At 37.5% G+C, this 19,654-nt stretch overlaps 1 protein-coding gene across 1 annotated transcript; it reads right to left on the reverse strand.

Annotated features, from left to right (window-relative positions):
* Positions 1-2,057: 2,057 nt before the first annotated feature.
* Positions 2,058-9,293, reverse strand: sat2a.1 (spermidine/spermine N1-acetyltransferase family member 2a, tandem duplicate 1). Its single transcript, XM_066681085.1, has 6 exons — positions 9,134-9,293; positions 8,206-8,257; positions 7,940-8,023; positions 6,202-6,303; positions 6,039-6,079; positions 2,058-4,205 (listed from the first exon to the last, which is right to left on the reverse strand). Exons 1-6 carry the CDS (start codon positions 9,209-9,211, stop codon positions 4,032-4,034), a joined length of 531 nt encoding a protein of 176 aa, XP_066537182.1. The 5' UTR covers positions 9,212-9,293; the 3' UTR covers positions 2,058-4,031.
* Positions 9,294-19,654: the final 10,361 nt, after the last annotated feature.

Consider the following 19,654-nt stretch of genomic DNA (forward strand, 5'->3'; position numbering starts at 1 on the left):
GACCTTCATAGTAAAATAAAATACATTCTAATCAACCTATTTACACAGAACTGTGCATATCATTTCACTAAAATACAGGGGTTGGACAATGAAACTGAAACACCTGATTTTAGACCACAATAATTTATTAGTATGGTGTAGGGCCTCCTTTTGCGGTCAATACAGCGTCAGTTTGTCTTGGGAATGACATATACAAGTCCTGCACAGTGGTCAGAGGGATTTTAAGCCATTCTTCTTGCAGGATAGTGGCCAGGTCACTACGTGATGCTGGTGGAGGAAAACGTTTCCTGACTCGCTCCTCCACAACACCCCAAAGTGGCTCAATAATATTTAGATCTTGTGACTGTGCAGGCCATGGGAGATGTTCAACTTTACTTTCATGTTCATCAAACCAATCTTTCACCAGTCTTGCTGTGTGTATTGGTGCATTGTCATCCTGATACACAGCACAGTCTTCAGGATACAATGTTTGAACCATTGGATGCACGTGCTCTTACTGGTGCAATGTGCAATTAATGAAGATTGGCCACCAGGCTGGTTCAATTTAGCCATGAATCCTCCCACACTAAAATGACAGGTGTTTCAGTTTCATTGTCTAACCTCTGTATTTACACATGCTAGTGAAATTAGAGCACATCCACTGATTCAGTCACAAAGCTGAATAAACGATTCTAAAATGAGTAAAAATATGGTGTGTGGGTAACTTCTATTAGATATGATGGACCTTAAATGTCATTTTAAGAGCCAGATGCTTGCCTTGAAAAATAGTTTCAAAATCACTTTGATTCTTCACTGACCTGTAATAGGGAAAATAGAACCTCTTTTGTTGCTACTCTGGGCTCTTTTTTGAGGGGCGTAGGAAACCAGGCCCCCTCCCACCCCTTCCCTCCATTGTCCCCTTGATTTCAAGACTGCTTACAGTGTCCCATTCAATTCACATAATCTCTAGTAATATAGCTCTTTTACCGTAATGTGCCAGATAATACCTCACAATACCTAATACCTCACCCACCCTCCCACCCTCAGTCATCCCTACTGCCTCACCAACGTTACCACATACTGACCAATAACAGACACCATTAGCTCATTGTTCTTATTCCTCACCCACTATTATTTTAGTGTCATTTAAATACTTCATACATTATTAATTCACACATATACAATACTTATTACATCACAAAGTGTCTTATATATCCACATACTACTAGCTCACCCCTTCCCTCCATTGTCCCCTTGATTTCAAGAATGCTCTAAAAGTAAATAACTTTCTGCAACTGTAGGGGGAACCAAGGAGCAAAATTAAAAATCTTACCTAGTATTCCTTTAAGGGCCTTGTGGTTGCAGGCGGTGCAGTTGTAATTTCAGACAGTAATGCAGCCTGTGATGATGCTTTATATGTTGCATCTGTAGAAGTCGGTGAGGATGTGAGCATGAACACTAAAGAGTGATGAGTGCTCAGATATGTATGGACGTGAAGTGAATTTTTGCAGTAGATATATATTCAATAACAGAAACAAAGTATCTGAACACTTGTTTTCTTTCAGTGTATTTGGAACAAATCCAAAAGGTCCTAGTCACCCTGTGGCCTTCATTTCATTGTCAGAAGTACAAAATATTAGTGGCTTCAAAGTGTGAACTTAGGAGGTGTGGAATATTATCTCAGCAAATCTCAGCCTTAACACCAACTCTTCTTACAAAATATGTGTAATTCAGAACTGCATGCTTTAGGATTCCACTACGAGGAGACATCACAAGCAGACTCTAGAAACAGGCAGCAAAGGAGGGGCCTATTATTTATCAGACAGTAAGTAAGTAACCCAAACAATAAAGCAATAAACTAGCAATGTTGTGACCTGTCGGCTTTATCAGACAAATCCCACAATGCTGCTGCTTTTAACATGTTGAAATGTACCACCAAAAATGTCATCGCAATTATTGGCAATACTTCACACAACTCTTTCAAAATGACAGCTCCAGTATTGGAAGTGCTAATTTTGTTCAAGAGTCTGTTCATCTGAGGGAAAAAAAAGACAACTGTAAAGTATTTTCTCAGGACATTACGTATTAATTTATTTTCAAATACATACAAACACATAGGAATAAAAACAAATAAACAATATATTGTGCTTAAAACCTTTCAATCAACCCCTCAAGTAATCTCAGTGTTATAGATAAAACTTATAGTCAAAACCTAAAATAGTATTTTACAATCAGAACACACTTACTGCCAAGATAAACTGTCATATAAATGGTATTTAAATCTTATACCGTTTAATTTGGCTGCATACGAACTGTATTCAGTTCAATTTCTAAAAAAACTAAATTCAATTTCCTGTGCAAATGCACATTAGTTATGTTTCAGTCTCAAGAAAGATTAAAACATGTATTTAACAGGAAATTATGCACCAAAAGCCTCAGAAACACCTCAAGGTCTAAAAACAATACAGTTCGCTCTTAATACAATTTCCATTATTTTGGAAAAACAAACAAACTGGCTTTTAGTTTTTTAAGGAAACCTGCAAGAGATGATTTTGAGGTTTGGGATCAGGGGCGGACAGCCCATTGTTCTTAGAGCACTAGCAGCTTATTTATAAATTAATTGTTTTTCTCTATATATATTTTTTGATATTTGCACTTACTTACACTTACTAGTTTACAACTATTTTGCCAACTTCCAAGAGATCTATCATATGTCTAATCTACAGGAAATTCACTATTTTCTAGCCATTTCTCCTTGGAATAAAAAAATGCCTGGACAGTAAATAAGTATTACAAAATACTCACTTATGAAATAATGAACCACAGTGTAATAGTCTTCACACACGCAAACAATGTCAAGCTGTTACTTGCACAGTTATGACATCAATTCAGAGCTCCACTTAGCTGTTGAAACAACAGCAGGCTCTATTCCCAGCGTGCTACTTGGCAAAGACCCTAAAGTACCGCAGTGCTATCTTGCTAAACAAGCTTTACTGTCAGGAAAGAACATCTTCTAAGCGGAAAGATAAACAGTGCAGTAAAGCAAAGTGCAATTGAGGCTTTGTCTACACATGCTGTTATAAATAGACGAACATTGCTTTGCAAGTTTATAGTACTTTTTAGATTTCATTTGTTTTGGTTTCTCACTAATATATGCAGGCAGCAGACACTATAAAAGTGAAATGGTCAATCATTAGAACACATGGCCCTTGCATATCATCGCTGTCCAAAGAAAAACATGCATCTACATTTTGGTGGATTTTTATTTACTACATCGTTTGGACATAGCACCTGCCTTTCACATTGTATGAAAATTATTAATGATAAATAGACAAATAAACTAATTTGGAGAAAAATCATTTCACACTGACTTCCACTGAAAGTTACTGTTTTGGAGATGAATGTATTTCTTTGGAAAATGACAATATTATATACTAATGATTTCTCTGATGCTGAATGTGATTAGAAAACTGAGCATAATGATAATAACAGTGATACAATATGGTGTTTATTGCCTTCATTTCTAAGTCTGTCTGTACAATGTGTTATTGCTAGAAAGTGATTGGAACATTTTTGACATTTGGAGATGTTTAAAAATCCAAAGTACAACAAATAAAAAACTCAATACAAATTAGAATTAAAAAGTAAACAAACTTGGAAGAACATGGTTTCAGATCTAATAACAACACAGAGACCATTATGAACATTACCCTGTACTCTGTAAACACCTACAATAACTACAGCGATGCAGTGCATTTACACTTTCAGCTCTGTGTTTGACAATAACATCAAACATTACGTCACACTTTTAATAAATCTAACTTTTATCTTTGGTTGTTATCAACACGCCTGAATGGGGACACTTCATAAACAAAATGAAAACTGAGCTTAGGAAAAATCACACAGGACTGAAAGAAATGTCAGTTTTCACATCAATTATCGAACATCTCTGCCCCTTCCACAGTCACTCTACCCAGTCCCAGCGGTGGGCCGAAAACCTATAGCTCACTTACTGTGTTTAAAGATTTAGGGGAAAAGATGTGTTCTTCATTTTATGGACCTCCCTGGGCAAGGTGCACCAGGGCATCCCCCTCACACCGCATACAGTGGTAGCCCAGGTTAGAGGTCACATCATAGCACCCTTGACTGAGATAAAAGTCCAGAGATGGCTTGTTCCACTCCAACACAGCAAAGTTCAGCTGAGTGCAGCCAGCAGCCAATCCCAGCTGTGCATGACCAAAGATTATATTTTGAAGATAAAAAACAATCAAACAATTAACTTCTGTAAAACCACCAGAAAGCATCTAATATTTTTATGTGTTATGAGCTGGTTTTTACCTTATTGTATTTTACAGCAATACAAAAAATGCATTAATTCACATTCTAACAGAAGCTCAAGCAGCAAATTTCTTTAAAGTGGTACAGATTAAGCAAAGCCATAAGGAGCTGATGCTTTTACAAAAAAAAATTTGGAATATCTACAAGTAGAAAAACAAAACAACTATTAATGGGTTATATACAGGAATCTGTAAAATATACAGTCATAACATCAGGAAAGAACATAAACATCAATTCAATCTGCCCTAAATACAGCAGTGTTTATTGCATTTTAACTGGCTTTTATCAGCTTACTTTACGTTCATCAATAAACAGGTTTCTTCTGCTAGCAGTATGCTATTTCAGCTAGTGCATCACTGGCTTTTCAATTTGGTAAATAAAGGTTGTAACAGACATTTAATTCATGTTTTTTTCTTTATATTTGTCCTGAAATGACACTCGCTGTCAGGAAACTCACTACACCTTATCCCAGCATTCACTGTGTGCATAAGGTTGCCAAATTTCTGAAATCAAAATAAGGATTGCTGAGGCTGGGGGACTAGTATGCACTTGTAAATCCTTTTTGACTGTAGTAAATCAGATAAAACATTTTTGTTGTCAGACATTTATTACGTCCACTGCCATCAGGACTCTCAGTGTCTGTCAGTAACCTTTTTGAACAATGGCAAAGCAGAATCTGTTCATGTACTTTGCAAATACTGTATTACAAGTTTAAAACAACTGTATAATTTTAAATTGTTCATTAATTACAGTAAGATCTGAAGTGAAAAAATCTTACTGGTCTAAGTCTTGTCCTCATTACATTACATATGTCAAAGAATGAATTGCTTGTTAAGGACTCATATTTATCTTACACAATAGTTTGTTAATGTTATTGTTAATCTATATGAAATTAGATGTGGTTCTAATGTGGTTTTCATATATAAGAATTACTTTGATTAAACAAATTCCTCTGCGATATGTTGATGGAAAATAAAATGTAGTTTCTCCAGGACACAGTGCTAAGTTGTGAAAGCAGAGATGTAGTTCCCAGTGTTTCGGCTCTGACCTGCTGCTCACAGCGCCGCCACAAAACAACCCCCTGTAGGAGGGACTGTGACTCCATTGGCTGCAGCACTGAATGATTTTTATTGTTACACTTATATAACGCAATATATAGCACAATATATATTGATGAACAGGAAACTCTGGCTGCTGATTGGCTAAATAAAGGTGACAGCCATTGAAAAGCTCCTTCTTTGTTTAGAAGCCGTGGAAAATCTGCCCCTCATTCCAGTTGATAAAGAGCTGTGCATTTCAGTCTCAAATCAATGCCACAAGAGTGTGACCTTGAAAATACGGAACCAAACGCGTCCCGTGTCAATTCAAAACTGCACGTTTCTTTTAGTGTCCGAATATGGGAAGATTCCCTGTTTACAGTCAGAAACTGCATGTTTATTTATACACCTGCACAAATAATCATTTCAATATTAATGTCATAAGTTGAAAGTGACAGGTATTCAGATGATGGCGGGTTAGTGTGGTGTAGTGAAGAACTAGAATCTAGTGCGCTATGCTATGCCAATAAGTGTCACCTTGTGTAAACATACGTAATTGTAAATCCATCTGAATATGAATGACTGTCAAATGCCATAAACCTGACGCACAGACACTACCGTTTAATTTTATGTTTGATTATCCGCTGATTGGAATGCACATTAATCATTTTAAATACCTCTTACCTGTGCAACTTTGCTCATCAGTGCCTTGCCAATGCCTTTCCCTGGGGAAAATGCAAAACTGACCATGAAGCTTCAAAGCATTGGCCACAGTGCAGATTCTGTAATAATAATATAAATTATTTTAACACATTTCACATATTCAGAGCTGCAATAAATCACTCACCTCTAAACTCTGGCATAACATACAAGTCCTCCATATACACAGCACGACCTTTCCATGAACTGTATGTGTAGAAATAGAGGGCATAACCCACCTTAGTATGTCCTGAAACACAAACAAAAACACATACTTTTAAAAACAATCACCAACATCCCTTATGACTGAACCATTTCATTTCACTGCATGGCTGACATCCAAGACATACACTCTCACAAAGCTAACCATCTCACTGCCATTTGATAAAAGGTTTGATAACACTTGAGGGTTGTATGAGTAAAGATCTGTGTGCCTTTACATTATTACCATTATTATTAAGTGCCAAGGTGTGCGTTCTGAAGAATGAGTAATGTTATCTGTTTTGTTATTGTCCAGGTTTTGCCTCATAAAGAACCACAGAAATCCAGGGCAATTCTGATTTTTGTTTGTATAGACACATTCTTCATTTTGAAGATATTTCAAAGATCCTCCATCCTTGTTCTCCTAGGTGCCAATCTGAAGTTGTGTTCCAAAGCCTAGGCTGCATTTCTTGATGAGTGCTCCATATAAGGCTGGTCCAATGTGGAAAATAAAACTAAAAGATATGTAATAACAACATTTTGGGGGTAAGACCATGCCCGAACTCTCCCTCAGCCCTATATTTACCCTGAAAAAGTGTTGGACATACTCACTCCCACATCCACCCCGTCTCCAACCTTTTTCTTGCATTCATCTATCCAACTGGGTTTTGATTTTTACACACGTTTTGAAGCCACCCTGAACTCCTGCCCAGAAATATTTCAGGATTGACGGGCACTGTCTTTAGTAGCAAATTAATATTTTATCTTTTTGAATATTATATTTTTACTTCTCTGGCCTGTTCAATATTTTACATACAACATGTATTCATTAGACATATTCCCTGTAATGTAACATACAGGGTGAAATTATTTTTTGAGAATCCTTTCAATTTTCTTATTTATATGCAACTAACATAAGAGAATGAAACTTCCAGTTAAGTGACCGATACGCTCTGGTGGATAAACCTACCAAAGACCTTTGTACGTCCTTGGCTGCAGCCTAGGCTTTGGGTTGTATTTCTGTTGTATGTTTTTACTCTGAAATCCCTTTTTCCTAATGAACGATCCTACTAATATCTGTAATTCTACAGTTACTCTACTGTTCCTATCCCTTCTTTATTATTATTATTATTATTATTATTATTCTCCCCGTGTCCGCATAGGTTTCCTCTGGGTGCTCCGGTTTACTCCCTCATTCCAAAAAAAAAAAAAAAAAAAAAAAACCACACACATTGGTAGGTGGATTGGCGACTTAAAAGTGTCCGTAGGTGTGAGTGTGTAAGTGAATGTGTGTGTGTCTGTGTTGCCCTGTGAAGGACTGACGCCACCTCCAGGGTGTATTCCCACCTTGCGCCCAATGATTCCAAGTAGGCTTTGGACCCACCACGACCCTGAACTGGATAAGCGCTTACAGATAATGAATGAATGAATTATTATTATGATTATACCTATTAATTCACTCTGCTCTAGTTCACATTTTCATAATTACATTTTCCTATAGTCAGGGGGGCAATAGGAGAAAATCCATTTATTCATTCTAAGGAAGCACCTGCCCACTGGTTGCCTACTGACCATAGCCTGCATGTTCTCAGAGATCAGACTGAGAACACTAGGAGTATTACTTTAAGAATAGTATCTGTCTGGTAGAAAACTCTATGAGCACTGACACTTGAAATGTTACTCACCATCTTTGGACCTGTGTTGTTCAGGAACCTCAGCTATTATTCCATGGAAAAATGGGTTTTTAGAGAAGCCATCCTGCTCTAAATCTACAGGTGAAATAACGTTTCAATAATGACACATCAGGTGCTTTTGCAAATGATAAATATCACTTGCATTAAAAAGAAATTTTAGCAAAATGAATGACTGTGTGTAAAGTTCAATCACTAAATTATGCAGAATTTCTGAAAATCATTGAATTCCCTTTTAACATCAAAGCACTGGGATTTACCTTTTTGTGTAATCTTTATCTGGTCAGCAACTTTCTCATACTCTGCCAGTTCCTAGTACAGAAAGAATAAAAGTATTATATGTTATTTTATATTTTCATTTATATTCATTGATTTATGGCATTTGGTAATGTTTTCCCAGCAAACAAGGAACATCCCTGGACGTTCAAAATAGGTCTAAAAGTAGTCTGTCCGTCAAGGACATATTTTAAACGTCAATGGACGTCCAAAATCCATCGTAATAAGTTAGTTAAGTGGTGACCAATTGATAACGTTAGTGGACGTCCAAAACGCGTTTTATACAAGTAATTTATTTCTGGACCAATTATTAACGTCAATGGACGTCCAAAAAACGTCTAATAGTCGTCTTTTCAATGTCTGTGTTTGGACGGCTTTTGAACTTTCATTTTCAACCTTAAGAGAACGTTGATTAGACAGTCATTACGTCATTTCAACGTTGAATCAACGGCTAATTGTTTACTGGGTTGATCCTGAGCTTCCCCTACTTTTGCAAAATGTAAATAGAGCTGGTTTCCTGCCCTCCTTCAAAAGTTACATAATGCAGTTTTTGCAGCTTGTTCTCCTTATTACAAGTTAGTGGAGCACAGAATGAATTTGAAGCTGTAATTCTAAGGTAACTATATCTTCTTCACCATATGATCTTGCTTGATACGCTTTCATTGCACGGATAATTTAGAATATCCTTAGTTTCAATTGTCCAATGAACTAAATAAACTACTGGGGCAGTGACTCTACTCTTTTCATACTTTTTTTTTACGGTTTTGCTCCGGCCCTTGGTGTAAATGATCAGACTTCGGCCGCAGTGGTTTCTGCGCAGCACACCCATACGGAAGATGACGACGATGATGATAGCACCACTGCTGCTAGTTCACTCGCACACACGTGCTCGCCTCGCGCCGATCAGCTCACCATAATCATGCGCGCGACCTCCTTGCAATCCTCAAGCGTGGCGGCGCGAATCGTGAAGTCCATCTTCCTACGTTTCATTAACGAGCAAACTGAAGCCACACAGGATAGCGTCCAGGACCTTGGAAAAGGCTAAATCCTCCCCTCACACTCCAGTCACCGCTTCAGCTCAAGACCGCCATCTGTGAGGACGGTCTCGGTACTGCAGCTCATATCTGAAATATTTTCTTAAAATATATACATTGTATTAGGCCTAGTGCAGAGCCGTCAGCCACGTGACCCAGACCTGAAAAAAATATTTCTGTGGCTTGCCAATAGCATTACATAGAGAGAGTGATACCGATCTATTTCAGGGTTTGTGGGAAAAATAAACATTTATATTGTGAACCATATTTAGCTCACCAGCAGTTTGCCAGTGCAGGTAATTCACCAACTCTCACCATAAGTGGCCCACAGGCTGTCTGAGTGTCCTGTAATTATCCTAAGTATTGTTATTTCTCTAAAACTTTGACACAGATAAAACTATTTTTTATCAAGAATTAACTTTACTAACCCCCTTAAAGAAAATGATTTAACTAAATGTGGTAGTGAATACATAAATAGAGTGAGTGGTCCTTATAGCCACACACACATAGGAGCAGTGAGCATGTGCACAAACACACACACACACACACTCACAACCAGAGCAGCAGGCTGGCAGCCACCTAGGTGAGGGAGCAGTTTGTGGGTTATCAAGTGCCTTGCTCATGGTCACTTTAGCTGTGGATTAATTTTTTCCTGCCATCTGTGAACCAGCAACCCCTGATCATCCTCTCGACCAAAGGTTAAACAAAAAATAAATAAATAAAAACAAAAAAATATATATAAAGCACTGAGTATCAGCTGCACCCATCAGCGTAGGACTAAGAAATATTAGTGTTGTATCCATTACAAATAATAATTTATAGCTTTCATGGCCGTATACCTGTCTATGAGGTGTTTGGTGTGTTCTCCCTGTGTCTGCATGGGTTCCCTCCAGGTGCTCCAGTTTCCTCCCATGGTCCAATAACACATGTTAGTAGTGGACTGGCGACTCAGAAGTGTCCGTAGGTGTGAGTGTGTGTCGCCTTGTGAAGGACTGGCACCCCTCCAGTGTGTGTTCCTGCCTTGTGCCCAGTGATTCCGGTTAGGCTCTGAACCTAATGCGACCCTGAACTGGATAAGCGGTTACAGACAATGAATGAATGAATTAATGTACATTTATTGGTTTACCTATATTTTACACTTTGGAAGTACATGTAAAAAAAATTCTAAGTGAGTGAAATACTCCTTTGGACAATTTACTAACAAGAGAGTCATGTGCAGTCACACACATACACACACAAACAAACCAACATGCACGTGCACTTCTGTGATTTCATAAACACTTTTTTTTCCCCTCCAGGCAGTAATGACGCACACAGACCAGTCTGGCCTTAGGATAAGCAATGAAAATTACAATATGTTTCAGCCCATCCAGAGCAAGTTAGTATTAAAGAAGAAATGTTTGAACTGTTAAAATAGAAATGTTTAAGAATTTTTTCAACTCTGCCTACTTTTAACCCTGTTTTGTCAACAACAACAAAAAGAAGAAAAAAATAATAATCTGAATGAAAAGCATAGGATAGAGTTATCTCTGCACAACATGAAACTGCTTTAATTCCCTTTTTTGCTTTTATTCCTGGGTCAGTTAAGTCATTGACCCATTGTGGTCCAACTAAATATAGTATGAAATATATGGAAAATACAACAATACACGTTTTAATTGGTGCTTTATTTCTGTGCCGTTTTACAAAATAATTGTACAAAAATTATACATTTGCATATTGTCTTGCTATTCTAAAAAGCACAGCACAGATTTAAAAAATCCAAGACCTGAAATAAGATATTTTTAATGCAGTGTAGAAAGCATTACAAAGCTGCCTGTCTGATAATATATAAAGTTAATATTTAAATTATTGAATAATTATCCAGTTAAAGTAACTCAAAATTGTATTTGTATAGTGTTTACCAGGTTTTCTTTACTGTGTTGAAAGGCCTCTTAAATATGTTATTTCCAAAAACACAACGGCTTATTAAGCCAAAAAAGGTTTTGACCAATAACCGTATAGTACTGTCTGTGGGTCCCTGTTCATGACACGCCAAAATTGCGCCCCCTGACAGAGGGTGTGTTCTAATAACCATTAAGTGTTAAATATAGAGCTCAGCTATGAAAAGGGCATAGACACATGGAGTCAGGGTGGGGAGGAAGTGAACACCTCGTCACTATACAGTCCGCACACAGCCACTTTCTCTGTTTCCATCATTTTATCCACAAAAGGCCCTAAGGGACCATTAGAGAAAAAAATGTAAATACAGAGAGCATGTTACCGGTGTGTGACGTACGTTCTGTGCGTAATTTGAGCTGACGCATGCGCAGGAGATTCTTGAGCGAGCGGAGGCAGGGTGTCGTGTCTCGAATGGCATCTTATTACCTACATAAATGACTTCGAAGGTTACTGATCAGATTATTGCAAACTTTTTCCAACAAAAGAGCAATGTTGGATTCGAATGCGTGTCCAGGTACAAACAATTATTTATTAGAAATATTATGTTTGGGTGCAGCCGATTTCCTCAGTAACACACTATGTAGGGAGTGGGATAATTTTGAGATTGAGCCCATGAGCTTCCGGTGAGTGAGCTGTGTGGGCTGGAGGACTCATGAGCTTCAAGGCTGAGCGTTATATATTAACGTTCGAATATGAGGCATCAGTCCTGACGTGGACAGCTCTGGAAATAGCAGACACGAAGTGTAAGACAAAAGCAGATTTCTGAGCTGGAGAAAGGCAACATGAGCGCTTGTTTACTTTTTAAAGAATTGTAGCAATATAAAGGGAGAAAGACTTGCAGAATGAGTTCAAGAAAAAACGTCAGGAGCATTACGCAGGCCTAAGTCACATTAACACTAACGTGTGGCCTCTTATTAACACCTCATATAATGCCTGTGGGGAAAATGTGAATACACATTCACATAGAAAAGCCCCACACAGCTGAATTATGCTGGTTTTCCATGTGACCATTCAGCCTTTCCCACTAAACTAAACTAAACCAAGGAGTGAGTGAAAGTTGAGTGGTTGACATGCTCGTGATGGAAAACCAAAATGCTCCAGGCCTCAGCATGAAAGTCCACAATATGCAAATGAAGCAGAATAGTGCGTCTGTCTTTTCTACTCTTCAGCGCTGCAGAAACTGTATTATGTAACTTTTGGAGGAGGTAGGCGATCACCCCTCCCTTCCTCCTCACCTGGGGGCTGTATCACAGTCTGTGGTTGTTTTGCTGCTTTTAGACCAAGACAATTTTCCATCATTTGATACCAACAGATGGTAGGTTTACAATAGAGGTGAGCGATACCAGGAGTTTTGGTATCGATCCGATACCAAGTAAATACAGGGCCAGTATCGCCGATATTGATACCGATACCGATACCGCCAGTCTTCACCACGTGCAGGTGCCGAAGCAAAAGACTGTAGCGGGTGGAGGTGCGCGCGCGCTTCACTTCGCAACGTGAGAAGGGGGTGCGGGGGCGTATACCTGAGAATGGGAGGTTATGGTTAGGGGGAAAATGCATAAATGTAAATGTACATCTGAAAATGCCCTCTGAACGGCAACAGACCAGTACACCACTGCCAGTCTTTTTATTTTATATTCATTGAATTGGCAACATTGTAGAGTTTTTATCTGTTGTTTTTGGCGTTGTATTTACCAGTCAGCAACGTAGCTGATTTGCTAAAATCAATGTACATGGTGTAAATTAGTGCTAGCAACGACGGTAAATGGTACTGCAACTACTGTAGAAACTACTTTATTAGTAACAGAAAGTACTGTAAATGCTATCTAGATAGGTAGTTATCAACATACGGGGCTAGCTGATTGTGTAATGCTTAAATCTATATAACTTCCTAAAGGAAGCTTAATACTGCAATAAAATTAGCTTGCAGTTAGCTATTCAGAATTCTATTGGCTATAACTCTGTAATGTAGTAACGTCCAGCTGCATATATTAGTGTGTATTTGATTTAACTATGCTTCACAATTTAGGTATAGCAAAAGAGTATTTCAGTTTTTTTTGCCGTAAATATTGAAAAAGCAATGTATGTAGTCTTAATAACATACAGGGGAATGAAAGAAGGAGGACAGGAGAGCAAGATGTGTAGGTTGTAATGTGCGTTCAAGAAATGTCCTTGCTCTCTCAAAATATCCACGCATGCGCAGAAACCTTCTTGCTCGCTCAAAATATCCGCGTGCAGAATTGTGGCACAAAAATAACGACATACACCCACAGACTTTAGCTGGAGAGAAAAAAAGCTTGAGTATCGATCTTTTTCCACGAGTATTGATCAATACCAATACATTGGTATCGATATTTTCGATATTTGGATCAATCCGCCCACCTCCAGTTTACAATAAGACAATGTCTATGACAACATTTGTCAATCTACTGAAGAATAGCTGAAGCATTTTGTTTTGTGGGAATTGTCAAATTGCAGGCCTTAATCCAACATATGAGTCAGGACCTTAACCCATAGACAACAACAGCTGCAAGGAATATTTGGTTGAATTTATCAATGCTAAAGTGGGTCAGAGCAATTAGTGAAAACAGAGGTTCATACACTTAAAAATGCACTATAAAAAAAGCTATTGTTTCCTAATAATGTTATTTTCCGTAGCTAAGACTCTGGGCATGTGTGCTCACTGCCCCCCAGTATTTACTAGAGTGTGTATACATATGTGTTACCATATTGCATGGATTGGGTTAAATGCAGAGAACAAATCCCTCTGTGTGCAAGCACAGTGGCCAAAGTGATTGTAATTCTAACACTAATAAGGCAAATTATTGTTAACATTACAACACTGATCATTCTGGAAATACATTTCTTCAAATAACTCACCACTCCTGGTTTTTCCCCACAGATGTTATTGCCCAGTAAAAAAATCATGTGCATTAATGACTTAATATGAAAAGTTGTGGTTATGATGTAAGTGTTAATTCTGCATCTCCCATAGCTCATTCACCTGAGAAAATGTATACATCTAAAACAGAGATATATTTACGGATCTAAGATCAGTATTACATCAGAATATAGCTGAATGAGCTGTGTGGAACCGGCTCAAGATCAGTGCATGAGTAACTACAGAAAGTGCATTCTAGTCAGCTTAGTGCAACACAGGAAGCTGCCTCCTTTTCCTGTTTAGTCTATGACGTGATGCTGCTGCATTTTTCTTTTTGTTTGGATGCTTAAGTCACTTATTTGCATGTGAGGCCCACGACAGATTGCAGCTAATAGCCTTTAGCACAAATCTTTTTCATTTCTTACATTTAAAAACAATAATAATATTCAAATAATATTTTGTGACATATAAACTGATATGTCATATATAAATTGATGTTCTCTGTAAAGCATTTATAATTTCCACTGTGTATGAAAGTTGTTCTATAATTAAACTTGCTATGACTTTGTTTCTCTGCTGTTTACTTGTGTGACATATGAATATGTTCATCTTGATGAGGTCATCTGAAGTGTTGTGGAGTTTGTTAAAACTACTTGAATTGTTTAATAACTTTCCTATTACTTGAATTTCTTAAACATTTTCTCATCTAATCCTGCGTCCCCACCCAGTCCCTATTTTTAGACTATTTCAACTGCCAAAATAACTGAATGGTGTATTCAGGGTCCTACAGTTCTGGATTACTCGGGATAAAAATGAGTTGTAAATTGGATGTGGCATTTTCAGACTGAGAAAATGTTTAGACTGAATGTAATTTTAAACTCTACATTTCCCCCTATTTTCTTCAGCCTTTGAGCATCTTCTTACTTCCTTAGTGTTTCACTGGAGCTATGCAGATGATATATTCAACGTTAATGAGTTAAAATATTAAGCCTATGTGCTGTAAAAGACAATAATAACACCAACAGTCTTAAGAGTCACATGACCAATGAGCTCACTGTCTAGAGCATGAACCTCTGCCCATTTCCTCAGACTCATTCCCTGATGAAACCTGCTTGCTGTTTGCCTTATATGGAACAGTCTTGCATGTAGCTGTCATCATCCTTTCAGGGCAAATGACTTAATTATTTCAGTTTAGTAAAGTTACACTAGAACTAATCAACATTTAAACATATGACTTTAGAAAATATTCTAATTATGTATATGACACCAGTAATCAGCAAAGTATGTAGTTATTACAGTATTTTAATACTTTATTTTGTTATGTATTTCTTCCATTTTCAGAGCACTTTTCTCAACAAAAATCCAAGAATGAATCAATGATCAATAAACAGTGAAAAATCTAAATGGGAAAATAGTGCAAAATACTATTTCATTTACAGTCATGGCCAATAATGATGATCAAAGATTCTTGACCTTCACTTACCAATTAGGACACAGACATTTTGGAAAATGATGCCGTCTGACTGGAGTGTGTATTCAAACAGGTACATTTTTAGAAAGCATAGGTTTGTTATTCAAACACCCATATCCATGTGTGGAAACATACGTAGGTCAAGATCTACTGTAAACAAAAAACCTTCCCACCCATCAGCGTCCAGAGTAGTGCCTTGCAGAATTTCCTTTGTGTAAAATTAAAAGGTTACAAGTTCACACAAATGCAAAGCTGAACTGTAGAAACTTTTATATGATATACACAACCTTTAGAATATATTCATATATGCTATAGACAAATAGCTAAAACGGCTGTTGTATCATCACTTAATTAGGCACTGTTAAATTAAATACACAAGTAAAATGGTTCTTTAACAGTACCGTATATGTAGGGACTTATAGGATATTAGCAAATCTCCAAGAATTAAAAATGTACTGAAATGAAAAACGGCTGCTCGCGTGTCCATAGGTGTGAGTGAATGTGTGAGTCTGTGTTGCCCTGTAAAGAGTGTGTTCTTGCCCTGCACCTAGTGATTCTGGGTAGGCTCCGGACCCACCCGACCCTCAAATCGATAAGTGGTTACTGACAATGAATGAATTAATTAATGAAATTAAAAGCTAGTGTTTATATATGCAGTATTAATTTGTCTCAAACTTTGTGCCCAGTGATTCTAGATAGGCTCCAGACCCACCCCAACCCGGAAATGGATAAGCGGTTACAGATTTTTTGTCTAAATCTGCAGTTTTACCAATTAACAATTTAATAATTAGAAATAACAAACCTACAACAACTGTACTGTGGTGTCTTGTTCTGAAACTTTAGAGACATTTAGAGTAGAAGGCATTAATAAATGCTGTTTAGTTGTTATTGCTACTAATTATGCCTTGAAAATGTCTTTGTTCTTTGGTCATGTAATGTAAAACAAACAGGATACCAGTAGCTAAACACTAGCTATTGGCAGGAAGTTCATTTTTATCCTAATGACTGACTGACTGACTCTCTCTCTCTCTCTCTCTCTCTCTCTCTCACACACACACACACACACACACACATTCAAAGCATTCTTGGCCTGAAGCCACAGAAGGGTGTGTTACATAATGCTTTAATGTATATTCGAGAATGAGAGAAGACAAACAACATTTGAGTAAGGTTGAAAACTACACAAACAAGGGTAAATGCTGCTCCTAACACTAGGTTTAACAAATCTGAAGAAAGGCCACAGTAATCCACAAACACTGCAAACGAAAACTTGCACTAAGCCGGAACACCTTGATATAACAACATCCATCCATCCATTATCTGTAACCGCTTATCCAATTTAGGGTCGCAGGGGGTCCAGAGCCTACCTGGAATCATCGGGCGCAAGGCGGGAATACACCCTGGAGGGGACGCCAGTCCTTCACAGGGCAACACAGACACACACACTTTCAAGTCGCCAATCCACCTGCAACGTGTGTTTTTGGACTGTGGGAGGAAACCGGAGTACCCGGAGGAAACCCACGCGGACACGGGGAGAACACACCAACTCCTCACAGACAGTCACCCGGAGCGGGAATCGAACCCACAACCTCCAGGCCCCTGGAGCTGTGTGACTGCGACACTACCTGCTGCGCCACCGTGCCGCCCGATATAACAACAAACTTCAGCAAAACTCCTAACACTTATCCATTCATTCATTCATTTATTCATTTATTGTCTGTAACTGCTTATCATTACAGAAACATTACAGTGAAAAAGACAAAGTGAGAGCTTCTGCTCACTTGTTTTTACTGAGGTGCACTCACAATGAAGTGAGCTGTGGCTTAGTCTCATTGTGCTGTGTTTTTTGATCCTTGTGGAACATTGATCAAAGCATGTCATATAAATTAAGAGCCTAGTAAACAGTATTAACATGTGGAAATTGGTATAATATATATATATATCCCTTTAACAGTGTCAGTCATTCTGGATCAGAATGTCTGCCAAATGCCAGAAATGTAATGTAAATATTACAGCAAATGCAAATAATTATTTTTCCTTCTAATATTGGTTAATATATTCTATGCAATGGATGCAGGCTTTTGTTTTCTTTTTTTTAATAGAAATGACCTGATTTAACATTGTAACTGAATGTTCTTTGTGACTAAATTAGGAACAGTGCCTTGTCAGATGTGTACGGTCCTGAAAGACTAATATCAATATGCTATTATCTACTCTCTATTACAGTGACAGATAAGGCCTGTGACAGATTCATAGTCAGATCACTGGTTTCTGAGACTGGTATAAATTAAAATAAAAATAATTCTTGTCTTACAGATTTTCTACATTGATTGTACAATACGATTGCCATTCCCTAAAATTCCTGATTCACTGACATGTTTGCAGATTACGTTTTCCGAGCAAAATCAGTGCTGAATAGTAAGAAACACTAATGAAGAACATCATGTTTTTACATCCTGCTGTTAAATTCTGTTATAAAACACTAAAATAAATTGTGTACCACAGTGCTTTGTCACAGGAAAGATATTATGTATGTGTTACATAGGATTTATTCCTTTTGATAACCATTGTAATTTGGATCCAGTGACATACAGTGATGTACATTTCGCCATGCTCATCTTGATCAGCATGGCACGTACTGCATGCTAAAAATAAGGTAAATTTTACTGCCATCTCATTCAACGTTGGCCAGTTTTCCCTCTGCAAGAATCCATGAGAAGAAAAAGAAAACCTGTTCTGCTGGATACACTGATAGGGACAGATAGAGGTACACTATGCGTGTGTTTGTGGTTGTGACTCTACATGTTGCTTTTGTGCATGTGTCTGTTTGTGAGTAGACAGGGAACACAGAGTCTCTGAGCATGCGTGTGTGTTCAAGAGAATGGTTATAGCATGTTATGCAATCATCTAAACTGATCTCATGCTGTTCTGTGTAGACCAACTGACCCCAAGATGAATCAATATTGTCACATTGTCCATTGTCACAGAGGGTACAAACTTATGATTACCACGACCAGTCATAGTCAAACATTCTTGGGAAAATCCTACAAATTTGAGTGGGATTGCAAGGGTATGCCATCATTCTGGCCAGAAAAACGGGAAAGGTCTTTACTTTCAAAACATCCTTTGACTTAATGTTGTTATGTGATGTCATCTAGGATGTCTAATAATCAGTATTTTAATTTCATCCATATTTAATAGTTACAAACATGTTTTGCATTTTATGAATTCTAGATTGACCAGGGAGAGTTAAAGCTTGAGAAAGATGTTCTAATAATTGTTTATAGCTTATAGCACAAACATTACTATATATTTTCCCTAACTGCAGTTTTGTAGTAACTCCATTAATAAAAATTTAGAACCAAGCTGCCACTCTTTTATATTTTAACACCTGACTGAAACATGGCAAGACAGCTTTTTTTTTTCTTTTTTTTTTTTTTTTTCTTTTTTTTTTTTTTTTTTTTTACAAATATTAACCCACTTCCTGAAAATCACCAATGTGTCTGGTTGATTCCACACCTCTTAATTATAATGTTGATATAATTGCTTTTCTGGATTTATTAACATTTTTGATTAAGAATAAATAAAGGTTTAACACTCTTTCTCTGTAAGTTTATTACACATTGGGAAATGGCATGTCCCTTACTCAGGATTTGTTTGTGACACTTAGTTCTCTTTTAGATTTTCCCAGTTCATCTATGATCTCATTCTTTTTGCCTAATATAATGTTGTAATGTGGATGAATACCCGTGCTGAACTTGTGGGTGGTTGCCTTGATTGAAACATGATTCTAATGCAAGGAACATAATACAAAAAAATTCTTTTTTAGTCTATTTGATCTTCCTTTGGTTCACAGTCTTGGAAAGCAAAGAGAGATGGGCCAAACCAATCATAGAGTGAATGTAATGTAAAAAGAAACAGTTTAGAGCCTCAGTTTCAGTACTTTGTTTTTACCTCTTAGATTGCCAAACTGCTTTACAGAGCACATTATTAAAGTCAACAGAGTCATGTTCTTATGCCATAGACAAGGAAGGAGAGGAAACAGGTCATTAGGTTGAGTGGCCACAATGGGACAGTCTGTAAATAAGGTGCAATATAGTACATAA

The sequence above is a fragment of the Hoplias malabaricus genome, chromosome 9 (assembly GCF_029633855.1).
Source record: "Hoplias malabaricus isolate fHopMal1 chromosome 9, fHopMal1.hap1, whole genome shotgun sequence".
NCBI classification, from domain to species: Eukaryota; Metazoa; Chordata; class Actinopteri; order Characiformes; family Erythrinidae; genus Hoplias; species Hoplias malabaricus.

What these genes read in the sequence shown, in the direction of transcription:
- sat2a.1 (XM_066681085.1), bottom strand. Translation starts at nt 9,211, where the DNA reads ATGAAACGTAGGAAGATGGACTTCACGATTCGCGCCGCCACGCTTGAG. An exon ending in ACAACACAGGTCCAAAGATG is followed by an intron (nt 6,304 to 7,939) that starts GTGAGTAACATT and finishes TTTGTGTTTCAG; the next exon opens with GACATACTAAGGTGGGTTAT. An exon ending in TGTTATGCCAGAGTTTAGAG is followed by an intron (nt 6,080 to 6,201) that starts GTGAGTGATTTA and finishes CATTTTCCCCAG; the next exon opens with GGAAAGGCATTGGCAAGGCA.